The sequence below is a fragment of the Anoplopoma fimbria genome, chromosome 18, assembly GCF_027596085.1.
Source record: "Anoplopoma fimbria isolate UVic2021 breed Golden Eagle Sablefish chromosome 18, Afim_UVic_2022, whole genome shotgun sequence".
In the NCBI taxonomy this organism is placed as follows: domain Eukaryota; kingdom Metazoa; phylum Chordata; class Actinopteri; order Perciformes; family Anoplopomatidae; genus Anoplopoma; species Anoplopoma fimbria.
The window spans coordinates 6,281,692-6,295,750 of NC_072466.1; the positions used below are offsets into that span (position 1 = coordinate 6,281,692).

At 39.1% G+C, this 14,059-nt stretch overlaps 1 protein-coding gene and 1 long non-coding RNA gene across 7 annotated transcripts in view; one reads left to right on the forward strand and one right to left on the reverse strand.

Annotated features, from left to right (window-relative positions):
* The first annotated feature begins 4,521 nt into the window (after nt 1–4,521).
* Nucleotides 4,522–9,832, forward strand: LOC129107374 (uncharacterized). The gene is made up of 3 exons (XR_008531872.1): nt 4,522–4,915; nt 5,927–6,114; nt 8,859–9,832. It is a non-coding gene; the product is annotated as an uncharacterized LOC129107374 (long non-coding RNA).
* epb41l2 (erythrocyte membrane protein band 4.1 like 2) overlaps nt 9,824–14,059 on the reverse strand; it is a 48,711-nt gene continuing 44,475 nt past the window's right edge. For all 6 annotated transcript variants that reach the window (XM_054618852.1, XM_054618850.1, XM_054618851.1 and 3 more), the window contains 2 exons: nt 13,579–13,693; nt 9,824–13,263 (listed from right to left, as the gene is read on the reverse strand). In XM_054618852.1, the coding sequence (XP_054474827.1) occupies nt 13,589–13,693 (105 nt within the window). In that variant the 3' untranslated portion in view covers nt 9,824–13,263; nt 13,579–13,588. The remainder of the gene's footprint in view (nt 13,264–13,578; nt 13,694–14,059) is intronic.

The following is a 14,059-nucleotide window of genomic DNA, read 5'->3' on the forward strand; positions in this document are numbered from 1 at the left end:
GTATCATGAGAGAGAGACGGAGAGGTCGTTTCATCTCACCGTACGATCAATGAAACACATGATCCGTTCCCACAGTACTGAGGATGTACACAGACAACCAACCACCCACACATCAGACCACACACACACACACACACACACACACACACACACACACACACACACACACACACACACACACACACACACACAACAACACTTATCAAAGTGGATGCTGCCTGGTAACCATGCCAGCAGACACAGAGAGGGATGAGGCAGAATGTTAGAAAAACAAAGGAGGTTGACGTATGACCTCCGTCACTATCCAACATCTTCTCTGACACAACCGTGATGCAGCAGCTTCACAAACTGCTTCTATTGATTCGTTTTGTTCTGCAAAAGTTTATCAATAAATAACTGATATGAATAGTTCTGTTTAGTGCTTGTACATTTTTGGTGAAATCTTCCTAATGCCACATTTCCACTGCATGGCAAGATTCTTTTGTACTCAGCTAGCTCTTTTGGTTTTCCGTTAGCTTGAGATGTGGATAGTACCTGGTACTTTTTGTGGTACCACCTGGGTCTAGGTTCAAAGCGAGCTGAGCCGAGACTAGAAGGTGGATTTAACAATTCAAGGATTAAGCAAGTGTCGCGTTGAAGATGATGTCTTATCAGTTTCACGTGGCGCCGCTAAGACGATCTGTTGGGAATCAAACCTACACTGAGGGGCTTCTATCTGTAGTGTGAAATAAAATAGAGAACATTAACTGGTATCAAAAGAGAGCTGGGTCGAGACAATCTGAACCATGCAGTGGAAATTGAGACATATCATCCATGAGCGCTTTGGCAGCAACAGTACACATGAGAAAATGAGAGATAACGAGATAGAAAGCAAACTGTCAAATGGGCTTGTTAGCCCGACAACAACTCTGGTGCTGCAGAGAACCCAAAAAACAAGCCTAATTTATTTTTATTTATTTATTTTGTCCGAGACAAGCTTGCTAAATGATCCAAAATTCCTCCCGGGCATCGTGGGAGCAGTCTAATCTGATCTGGAGGGGAAACGTTCACACAGAAATATTGTTGCTCAGAAGAGACTTTTCTAAACTAGAGTTTCACTTCCTCCTTCCAACAAGACACAGTTAAATATCAGCTGCACACTTAAGTTTACAGTCATGTTTTATAAATAATAAATATTTACACAGTTTGTGTCTTTTGTGTGCTGAGGAGACGGCGCAGGTGCTCATCCAGGCTCTGGTCATCTCCCGCCTGGACTACTGCAACTCACTACTTGCCGGAGCCCTGGAGTCGGCCATCAGACCTCTGGAGCACGTCTGGTGTTCAATCGCCCCAAGTTCTCCCACACAACTTCCCTTCTCCGTTCTCTACACTGGCTCCCTGTAAGAGCTCGCATCCAGTTTAATACTCTGGTGCTAGCCTACAGGGCAGTGAAAGGAACAGCTCCTTCCTATCTCCAGGCCATGGTCAAGCCCTACACCCCCGCCCGACCACTTCGCTCTGCGGCCTCGGGGCGATTGGTTGCCCCGTCGCTCAGAGGTCCCTGCGGCCGATCCACCCGGTCACAGCTTTTTTCTGTCCTGGCCCCTCAGTGGTGGAATGAACTCCCCACTGACGTCAGGACAGCAGAGTCGCTGCCCATCTTTCGGCGCAGGCTGAAAACTCACCTCTTCAAGAAGTACTACCCTGAGCCTTCCTCGTAGCACTTATTGCATTCGTATTAGTTGCTGCACTTACTGTATTCGTATTAGTTTGATGCACTTATCCTATTCGTCTTAGTCTGTAGCAATTATTGTATTTGTAGTAATTTGCTTCTGCACTATACTTTTGCTCTGATTTATGCTTTAAGATGCTTGTTTAAGAAAGGAGATGCACTTATGACTTCTGGTGACTCGTAGTTCTCTTGAATACCTATGTTGAATACACTTCCTGTAAGTCGCTTTGGATAAAAGCGTCTGCTAAATGACTGTAATGTAATGTAATGTAATGCTTAATAAAACATGACATTTTGGAATATAAAGTCAACTCGTATCAAACCAATGCAAAACAACACCACCCCCATCTTTCTCTAACAAGCCTCCACAAATGGATCAATAAGAGAGACGGACACACACACACACACACACACACACACACACACACACACACACACACACACACACACACACACACACACACACACACACACACACACACACACACACACACACACACACACACACACACACACACACACACATACATACAAGAATACTGATCCCTGGCTAATTATTTCTTTGAACATAGAGCATAAACACACACACACACACACACACACACACACACACACACACACACACACACACACACACACACACACACACACACACACACACACACACACACACACACACACACACACACACAGATGTTCTCCATAAATAGCTCTATTTTACCCCCAGTCACTCAGAAACCAAGCACTAAGGGAAATAGACACACAAAAGACTACAACACACATACACTTCTTCTCCAAGAATGAACCCATTATGTCCTGATCAATCAGAGCAACAACAAAGCTGATCGATATTATTGACGTTGATGACAGCCTCAATCAATTTGCGAGCACTTCTCACCGACCACAGCCAAATTAGACTGCTGTTCTTAAACGAGTCTCCACGTGACAAGAGTACTGATGCTGAGATCTGAGTGAGCTGGTGTCAAACTACACAGAGAGCAGGGACACTTCCTGCTTTTTTCTAGTGAGAACAAAGACGTGTCGGCTGCAAAATATTACACAACAGGAAGCTGACGTTACTTCAGAGTAAACACGACCTGCTTCTGGTTTACTACCAGCTTGTAAGGTTGTTAAAAAGAGACACCCCAGGTGATTACGGTTAAAATTTTAACAGACATCACTTAGAGACTTACCCAGTCGATTACTTAAATTCAGATTATTATTATTTTTAACAATAGTTTACTGAACTTCTATGTTTAAATAAGCCACTAAGGCATTATCATATGTTATTTTTTGTGAATTTAGAACAAAACAACAGACAAAAATAGACAAAGCAGAGTGAAATAAATACAGCTGGGTTACTTTTCTCTCTTGACAGCTGGGTAGAGTGGAAGAAAAGTAACCCAAATCTGTCTCTTCAGATATCTTAACTGTTTATTTATAACTACACCCACATCAAAACAAATCTGTTTCCATCAGTAGTTTTATAAATTCAGTCATGGGTGGAGTACATTTAATTCTCTGATGGATCTCCATGATAATATGTCAGCGCTGATAGGACATGATTAGACTACAAAGGCTGCAAATATCAAAGTTAAAATAGACAATAATGGCCGGATATTTTTTTATTATCTTTCAATACCTGATAAACTACCTTTTATATACCTTTATTTTAATTTTTCAGAGTTGCTACTGTAAGAAAAGCATAACATGAACAGTGAAATGCAAATGTGCATTGAAAAAAAAAAAGCTTTGTTAAATATGAACAATAAATAAAATACAGCTGGATTTGACACAAAGTGTTGATAAAATGTATTAATCAATCATTTTTTTCCTCCACTGCAGCTTTGATATGGGGTGATTTGTAAAACGCATATCAAAGCCAACATATTGTCAAGTATTAATCATTTAAGTCTATTAAGTCACTATCTTTTGATGAATGTAACATAATGGTGATTTATCCTCTTGCCCTCTAAGGAAAGCCCTTTCATATGCAGTAATAAGATTTTGTGCCTATGAAAACATTCCTGTGAGAAATCACTAGCAGCGACACTGTTTGGATCACTAGGGTTAGGGTAGATGCTGCCAAAAAGAACAGAACAGGGATCCCTTAAGATTGTAACTTCATATTCATGTGTTTATAAAACTAGAAACAAAGACGTGTGTGTGTGACTTTCCAACAGGGGGCGTCACACTGTGGCAGGATGTGAGCTTTAGTATTTAAATGACTGGTATTACTCCCCATTGTGTTGTAACAATACAGTCAAGGTTGATGCTATCAGTTCCTGTTTTAAAGTAATCAATACTGCCACTGAATTAAAAGGTACAAGTGTCTGTTGGTGAAAATAAAGACAAAGGACGACAGAGAAGGAGAGAGAATGGAGGAAGAAATTGGAAACCTATTTCCAATCAGAGAGGTAAAAATGTATGTTTGTGTGTGTTTGTGTGTGTGTTTTATTACACGGTGAGCACAAAGGTCTAATGCTCAATGAAACATTACTCGAGGCCCCAAAGCAAACACACAGTTTTTCCCACATATTCCTGTTTTGAGGACACTGAAACCTTCAGTAAACCTCCAGCAATACACTCACACACATATATATCTACTTACTGTATCTCACACACACATACACACACACACACACACACACACGTAGACCTGGCCAGTATTGCTAATCTTCTTAGCAATCACAAGGTTCGACTTTTGGAACAGAGCAAAGTTCATATGGTCATCGACAACAACAGAGATGGTATTTCTGCCAATGAAAGAGAGAGAGAGAGAGAGAAAAAGGGAGGCAGGAGGTAAAGAAAATGAAAGAGACGGATAAAAAAGAAAGACAGACATAAAAGAAGAGACAAAGAGAAAATCACAACTTTTGCCTTTGGACCGAACCAACTATCTTTATTCCCAAAGGGTTTCTTTCCTTGGATTATCTCTCTACCTTCAGCAGTGAAACCTGATGTGACACATTGACACTGAACAAGTTTTAAAAACTTTGAAGTCTTAAACTTTGCCGACTCCCATCGCAACAAAACATCACCTTTGACCTCCACTCAATTCTATGGCTACTGAAGACTACTTCCTATCAGCAGGGACAACTGTCAGGACAACTATGCATTAGCTCACTGGTAATATTATAGCCATCTGCAAGTCCTTTCCTCCAACATTCATTCAAACCTGCCTTTTTGGGGAACCTGAAAACTGTAAGTAGAAGTTTTGAAATACACTAAATAACAGCTGCTGTGCCTTTGATAAATCAAAAGATTGTACCTGTGAGTGTATGTACTGGTTTGAGGTCACTCTGACCCTGCACTAGTATGAAGGGGTTTGTTTTTTTCTATTTCTGATCCCTTAAAACATTAAGGAAAAGACACATAACTACAGTGCTTTATTCTCAAAATATGTTTTAATTTGGGGTGGGTGATATAAATGAAATAAAAGGGATGATGAACATTTTATCAAAATAAATGTCACAATATGTCTTATGTATGGAGAACCTCATAGTTACATCAAACTGATGTTCATTAAAGTACATTAAAAATATGCGTCATCACCACTGAAAGTCAATAATCGGATTATTTTTTTCTAATTTCCTACCTGGAATCCACATAAACTATTCGCTTTAGTTCAGATCAACATAATAATAAAGGCACCTAGATCACTCTACATGTAATTGTACAATAATGTGAAACTACAACTACATTATTTCCTCCGTCTCAGCTTTAATGGTAAATCTGTCAAAGGTTTTCAAAGGAACATATGTGCCACGCTCAGACTCTTTTCCTTATTTAACAGTCTTTGTTACACTTCTCAAATTACTCCATGTGATTAAAAGTACATTCAAATATATTTGCTTTTGGTATATTTAGTAACTGCTTGCTGCAGTATATTCTTAGAAATACTTTGTATTTGTAAGTTTATTTTACTGAAGTACATTTTAAAGGGTTTATTCCCACCCTAGTTATTTCAACATGTAGATATGACCTGCTTCACATTAATATAATTTAAATGCTATTTAAGCGTTATGTGACATAAAAATAGAAGACATTTCTGCTTTTAGAACGTTTTACAGCCCAATTTTAATCTTGGTACTTAGATGTCTTTTGACCTACCCATCACTAAATGAATTCCTACTTTAATGTTATCAGCCTCGGGTATCAAATCATAAGTTAATCCCGACTTCCTCTCTTCTCCCTTTGCTTCCTCCCATGCAGGAGCATCATGGAGGTGCTGAGTGGCCCCTGGGCCAACTTGGCTCTGCTCCTTCGACAGACTATCATGCAGACGGACAGAGAGACGGACAGCTTTCTTCCTCTCTGGCTGTTCGGCCTGCTGCTGTTTCTGTGCGTCTGTCTGCTGATGCTGCAGCTGGTTATCTACCTCAGCTGGAAGCTCAGACAGGGTAGGCAATGGTCATGTCATTAACTTTACATGTCTAGCCCATGATCCACACCTCTTGCTATGTTACATTTATGGTGCTGTGTAGATAAGTGGATACCGCAGGGAGACGTCTTTCTCCGCGGTCATCCTATAAATACATACACGCATAATCACATTTTAAGGATTTATACATAAAAAATGTATAAAACTTAAGGGAAAACTTCAACTACAAACCATGCCACTGTCAGGACAATATAATCATTTCATGACAACATTGACAGAAAAGCATGGATTGCGCCATTGCAACCAACAATAGCCTGACAGCTCATGTTGCTCACAGGTAGAGGAAATGTCTCGGGGCCCTGACACTAAGCTGCACTCTAAATAATGAAATTCATCCAAAATAGGCTCCAAGGAAAGAAACTTGACAAAGTGACATTTTCAGGATGAAACTAAATTTCACTGTGAAGATACTAATCACTGAGACGATTAGTTACACTGGCCTGGTGTGTGTGTGTGTGTGTGTGTGTGTGTGTGTGTGTGTGTGTGTGTGTGTGTGTGTGTGTGTGTGTGTGTGTGTTCGTACATAAATGTGTGTTAAAGCGGTTTACTGATGATTTTAGTGCCTTCAAAGCATGAACACAATGGAGAAATTGCTTTTCTTTCATCTGTCTGTGTGTGTGCTCTGATAACAAGTGTTTTGATGGGTGAACCTTATACCTCTGTGCTTTGCTTTGACATAAAAAATACCGAAACACTCAGTAATGGACACATCCGAGACCGATCATTGCTGGATATATGAAAGTGGAAATTACTTTTATGTAGTTTTTCTTTTGATTAGCCCCAATTTTTTATTAAAAATGAAATGTTCATGGTGACTACAAGCTGCACAGTGGTGTAGTGGTTAGCACTGTCGCCTCACAGCAAGAGGGGCCCGGGTTCAATTCCCGGGCCAGACAACCTTCTGTGTGGAGTTTGCATGTTCTCCCCGTGTCAGCGTGGGTTCTCTCCGGGTTCTCCGGCTTCCTCCCACAGTCCAAAGACATGCAGGTTAGGTTCATTGAAGACTCTAAATTGCCCGTAGGTGTGGATGTGAGCGTGAGTGGTTGTCTGTCTCTATATGTCAGCCCTGTGACAGACTGGCGACCTGTCCAGGGTGTACCCTGCCTTCACCCATTGACAGCTGGGATCGGCTCCAGCACCCCTGCGACCCTTTACTGGATAAGCAGGTTACGGAAAATGGATGGATGGTGACCACAATATTGATTTATGGCTGAGGCCATCAACAAGATGAGCAGTCAATTTAAATCCAAACTTATCATTCTTTTGTGACCTTTTTAAAGATTAACTTCTTCTTTAGAAACACATGGGCTTAAATCAAACAAGTGTGTCTGTGTGAATGTTCTGTGTGCATCATCTGCTGTTTATTCTGAGGCCTATTGTTATCAATTAAGCTTAGTATAATCTTAAACCTGCAGTTTAGGGGTTTGTCACTGGTTTTCAAATGAAAGAAAACTATTTAGAGTTCAGTGTTTTACCGACTTGATGAGAAATCTTTTTAAAGTTGAATTTCAACTGAGTTATTGATGGTTTAAATAACATTACCACACTACTTTAACATCAACTCACTCAGTAATGTGAAGGTCCTCCTTGTTGCCTTTCGTCCAGTTGATTTTTGTGAGAAAACGTCCAGCCTTCCTCAAACCACAGGGGAAACTCTCCAGCTCGTAAAACATTAAACTCCATTCTGTGTGTCTTCTAAAAACAGGCCTGTTTCCAGCAAGAGGAAGTGAACAGCATCATATTAGTAAACTGAGCAAAGTCTTAAAATAAAATTAAAAAATGGGCTAGAAACTTATAATAAATTGTTATATTGAAGTTTCTTTGGTAGCTTTCACATGGGAACCGTTCACATTCAATTTAATAAAAGTTAAATTATACATTTATTACCTGCTCTCATGACTAATGGGGAGTAGGGCGAGTTGATTGATTTTTCACTGCGCAATGCCAAACAGTAAACTTTAGCTGTCCATCATCTACCGTTTTGCAGAACTGAAAGCCAAAGTGACAGCTTATACATGCTGCTTATATACTATGAGGACCTAATTCATTAGCTAATTAGTCATTTATCAAAGCTGAAATTAAATAGTAAAAGTGCAATAAACCAAGGAAAAGTGTTGAAACAGGCTACTTTAGGCTGTTACCTTTGTTACCAAATATATTTCCTTCAAAGGTCTTAAATTTCACAGTTGAGAAAAGGAAACCTCTGGCGCCTGAATTGTCAGATTTAAAGACAACCAAGAGGACATTGGGTTGTCTGCATTATGCCAATTAGGTGGTTGAGAATGAATCACATTTTTTTATTGAATTCTCCTTATTATGATGAATTAAGAATATCTATAGTAAATGAAATGCCCGTTCAAAATCCAGAAATGTTTTAATGCACTGAGCATGACAATGGAATGGCTATTTTATTGAATGCTTATAAATTGGCTACCTTTGATTTTAAAGCTTGGAAAAACTCCAGGGTGGTTACTTGTCTATCATTATTTGTTATGTATGGTTGTAACTTTGCTTTCTGGTCTCTTCTTTTAAATGTTGGTATCTTGTAAGCCTGTTTGAGGTGGGGATATTATTCAAACATGAAAACAGGAAGAAAAAAACACTTAGGCAACAAGTGTATTGATATAATAAACTATAATCCACATTGTTTGTACTTTGAGACCCATTTCAACCCTGACTTTATATTCCTTTCATCCACCACAGTTGAGAATGATCTGTCGGGGCTTCCTCAAGACAGACACGCCATCTACAGGCAGAACTGCAGAAGTACACACCAGAGGACGAGGAGTGTTGGCTCTCACTCCAACACCTGACAGAAGACACATACTGCATCAACAGACCAGACACTTGAAACCTGCTGAAATGAACACAAACTCTACAGAGAAATGTGACCAATGTTTAACACCAGCAGGGAGGGACACATCTCAGACAAAAAAAAAAATTGTTGACGCCTGTAAAGAAAAAAAAAAGAAAACCTGTCACAGATCTGTGGGATTATTTGTCCATTCGTCTTTAAAACCCTCAGGAACATCTGGAAATATCATGACAACTGTCTGTGACCTTCTTTAATAACATTATTGAGCTTGGACAAAGGCATTTCTAGAATTGTATTTATTCTTTTTTTTACAAAGTTTGAGAAACTGTAAATTATCATTATTGTATAACTGCACACTAAAGTTTCATCATTAGTCAACCTGAGCTGGAAATACTGTACTCTGGTTAGTTGTATGAAAATGAACATGTAGGATTTAAGTTTATATGAATGAATGAAGAAATGATCAGGTCAACAGATTTCAGAGTATAACAATCCTTTATTTAAACAGTGTTACACAGGGTGGGAGGAGTGGCTGTGGGTGGGGGAGACACAAGACAATCAAGCTGCTAGATAGAAAAACCCTACCGGTGATCATTGGTTGGCTACAGAGGAAACGATGACGCAGCTGTGGTTGGTTTTCCAAAATGTGTTTGTGTACAAAGTCTTTTTTTTTTTTCTGGGAGTTTTTAAAGTAGCTAAAATACAAAAATGATGCTGGTGTTAGTGGACACTGCCTCATCTGTGGTACAAAGCCTGAGATATAACTGTAAAGAAGAAGGTAGTCCAATTATCATTTTACTTTTAAAACATCCAATTCATCTGCATTTTTTAATTAGATCTAATTGAATAGCAATTTAGTGTTTTTTTTACATAACACTGTCCTCCATAATGTTACCACGTTGAAATCCCTGACAGTATTATGATCAGCTGGCGTAGAATCATCATCAGCTGCTTAGTGTGACGTTACGGAGTTGCCATGGTGACAACTTAAAACTTTCATTTGACTTTTCTTTCAGTCTGTGCTATCTTTTTCAACTAAATAAAGATTTCTGATGGCAAGACACTCATTTCTGAGTTTTTTTATTCTTTATTTATATCATGAAAAATTCAACATTTTGGAAAACCAACCCCTTGCTGCTGTCAAAGCTCCTGTGATTGGTTAAAACAGAGCCCGGACCTCCCGAAAAAGAGGTTAAACTTGGAGCGAACAGCACCAAAAAAAAAATGAAATGGTGGCTCAAAACTTGATTTGTAGTGGTGTTACCTTTAAACGTCAAAAATAAAATATCCAAGCGGACGCCACAATAAATCCCACTTTTTCGCAACTAGATCACAGAGAAAAGACGACGAATTATCAGAAAACCTACAAATATAGCTGCTGTGTTATTATAACCAATGCTTTTTTTTTTTTTTTAAAGTTCCAAAGCTGCCTCATGTTGCACGGTTTGTTTGTTTTTTTTAAATGTTTTTCTGCTGCTTTGTGTCTTTGCAAGAGGGTCAGAGGTTAAAGCTTCCCCCTCATCTGGAATGTGATTTAACTGCATTGTAGAGGTCAGAGCAGTGTTTTCCCAATAAAAAGCCTGGACAGTCATTACCATTCCACCGTCTGGTTGTCCAGAAAGAAACCCTTAAACTGGGGCTGAAATACAAGGTACATGCTGTTTCAAATGTGGAGGGTGTGTGTTAATATTTCCTCATTTAAAAGAGATAAATTACTCCAATTCAAAATGCCTCCATGTCCAGTGTGGCTGCAGGGTAAAGACAACTCCAGGCAGGTACAGGTGGAATGTTTTCGTATCAATCTGTGGCACTTCTTTGCTTACAAGCAGTTTAAATTTCAGGAAAATAGGTTTTTTTTTTTTTTTTTTCGCAGCTCACACTGAAAATATGTGTCGACTCAATACGTTAAACCAAGCACCTCTTTCTAACTCATTCAATGCCACCAATATTTACACAAAGTCACTTTTTGTTTTTAGTAAAAGTGTCCACCGAAAAATGAATAAAAGATCACAAGATTCCATTTAAGGGGTTTTCAAGAGCACTTCAAAACCCTCGGATACACTTCCCTTTAAGCTGCGTTCTTCTGTCTGTCTGTAGTGTACCGGCATGTTTTAGAGTGTTGTGCTCTTGTGTGTTAAAATGATGTGAGAATACAGCTGAACGTCATACTGAAACAGGTCCAAAAAAAAACAACATTAAATCACTTCAGTGCTGAAGAATATTTGGTTGCGGTGAAAACAGTCACAACACAGCCGGCGTGGGGTCGAAGGTGATCTCATCTAGAGACGTACTGTACGAGCCGAGATAATCTGTTATCTACACACTTCTCAAACCAATCAACACAGTAGCCTTCTCTCTAGACTCGCTCAAATGTGTGAAGACGTGCTGACTTTAATCCCAGGTGTCACTGTATCTAAAAAAAAAAAAAAAAAAAAAAAAGGTTTGTTGCTTTTATCTAATCTGGTATTTAAAGAACATGGGAGTGAAATGAAGTGCTGAACTATGACGACAAAACGGGCTCTGATGCAGAGTTAGCAAATATGTAGAAATCCCATTATTCTGAATTTTAGACTGAAGTGTTCGTCCAACTGTGTGTCCTCATTTTGGTACCTGTGCTCGAATGGCAGATTGTGTTTTAAGCAAGAAAATCCAAACAGCTTTAACTCATTTCAGGATGCAAAATAACTTAATGAGTTTGAATTCTGCCCTGGTTAGAGAGCAACATGCAACATGCATCGGATTCTTCTTCACTCCCACGTTGTTATACTTGGCACTACACAGCGCCCCGCCTCCATCTCCCAGTTATGCTTTAAGTTTACTGGTTCTCTCTCCCAATCAAAAGTCAGTTTACTGCTCCCGTGCCTCCCTGTGGCCCAATGGGAATGGCTAGTGTCGCAAAGTGGGCGGGCCCAGGGAGAGCGTTTAGCTACTGAAAAAAAAAAAAAAACTGCATTTCTGCTCCCAATCTAATAACCTTCATTTTCACTGTACAGACAGGTGCATACACCAGCGTTAAAGTCAGTTCATTTTCAGTCCGTTTAGTAAAAATTTACTCTAAAATACAGTAAAACTTACAAATATATCACGAGGAATTAACTCATCATCTGGCGTCTCGAGCGTAATTAATGTCAATGTCCATTCCCAGCTACAGTAAAATGGTAAAAAGTCTTCTCTTCTTAAAGTCGAGTAAAAAGTGAACTGAAAATGAACTCACTGAGCCGCCAGTCGACACACACGGAATGTGGATGAATAATATCTATACTTACAGAAGAAAAAAAACGAGACAATCATAAAAAAAATAAAACAATAAATGGTTGATTGTTTTTTTTAACCGCAATATTTTAAGTTACAGCTCCCTGTTTATTGTAATCGTTAGTAATAAAGTGTGATAATGTGACACAGCTGGTGCTACAATTCATCTGAGAGTGAATGTGTTTTAATTAGTTTGATTTTGTTACGCTCTGAAATAGTAAAAAAAAAAAAAAAAAAATCAGGTTGTGTGATTGTGGTTCCTGCAGTCCTACTTGTTACTGTAACAATTTATAAAATGACTGTTATATTATGTTACTCTCCATTTACAACATAGTGAAGTGTGAGAGGGAGCTGTAATTTAACAAAAAAATAATTAAGAATGCACCAATTCCAAACAAAAGAGTACAAAAACTTCAGCGTCAAATTAATTAAACTTTAAACAAATGAATAATGACTATTAGAATGCTTTCTCTATCTCAGATCGCCCACATCTTTACATCGTTTTTGCTTTGACTTTTGAGTGAGTGCGTGAGTTATTGAAGGTCACTGTTACAATGATACGATAATCATATTTTAGCCTCGTATCTCAGCAGGATTGGTCATCGGTGCATTCCTGCAGCTTTAAGGTTTGAAAAAAAAACAAAAAAAACATAACAGACACACTATATCTCATTTTGTAAGACAGTTAAAAGAAAGAAAAAAAAAAAAAGCACTATTAAAAAATAGAAACACGCTAGAAATATTAAGCTAACGAAGTGGTTCTTTTTCGTTCCCTCGGAGAGAGAGGGGACGTTATTTTTTTTTAGTTTTACTTGGTTTTTTGGAGTGGGGTTTTTTTTTTTAAACGCACCACAGACATGTAAGAGAGACTGATTTGGGGAGAGAGATTGGCAACTTCTCTCCCGTTTGTCTACCCCTTCTGCTTCTGCTTTTCCGCTCTCCTCCTCCTCCTCCTCTTCAGTCAGTCAAGGTCGGTTGTCGTAAGATGATGGAGGTCGTTTGACGTCAACAGAGAAAATTGTCATGATGGGCCCTTCAACTCTGGGGGAAAAAAGAGGTGAAGGCAGTCAGAGCGAGTAGTGTGATGATTGGTACTCAACATTTGTTTTCCTACTTGAAATATTCCCTTTTGTCCTCCACACAAAAAACCTTCATCAGTCACTGCCTACCTTCCTAAATGTAATAATCCTTTCTCTTCCTTCATGTGTGGGAGTTTTTTTGTTCCATCTCATTGATATTCAGTTTTTGCCGTCAGTTAACAAACCACATTATCCCCCCCGCTGTTAATAAAGACCTCCGATATTACGTTCACCGTGAATAATAATAATAATAAAGAGTTACTATTATTATTATTACCTGCGTTCTGTCAATCCTCCTCCTCAGCCAGTTCAGTTTCTTTATGAACCACCACTCTGGTAACAGACATGTCAGGATGCTGCTCTTTGGCCTCCTTAATGGCCTGGGCCAGTGCCTGCAGTACCGGGGGGCAACCACACAGTGGCAGCACCGAGCACAGCGGGGCAGTGGAGGAGGTGGAGGGAGGGAAAATGGTGGAGTTAAATGAAAAATCAAAAATAACAAGCATAAAGAAAATGACAAAGAATGCTGGATTTACGATCGATGTGCCTTGTGCTATTTTACTTCTTTGGGTTAACTGAATGTTTACATTCTTGGGGGGGGCGGATGTAAACTGGATGAAGTAAAATACCTTCAGACACATCGAGTGGGAAAATAATTATTCAAAAATAAATCCTGTTTTCCATCTCAAAATAAATGTAAATCCAGCAAATCAAACAAGACAGGCAACATACACAAACCGGTGGACGAGGGATCATGC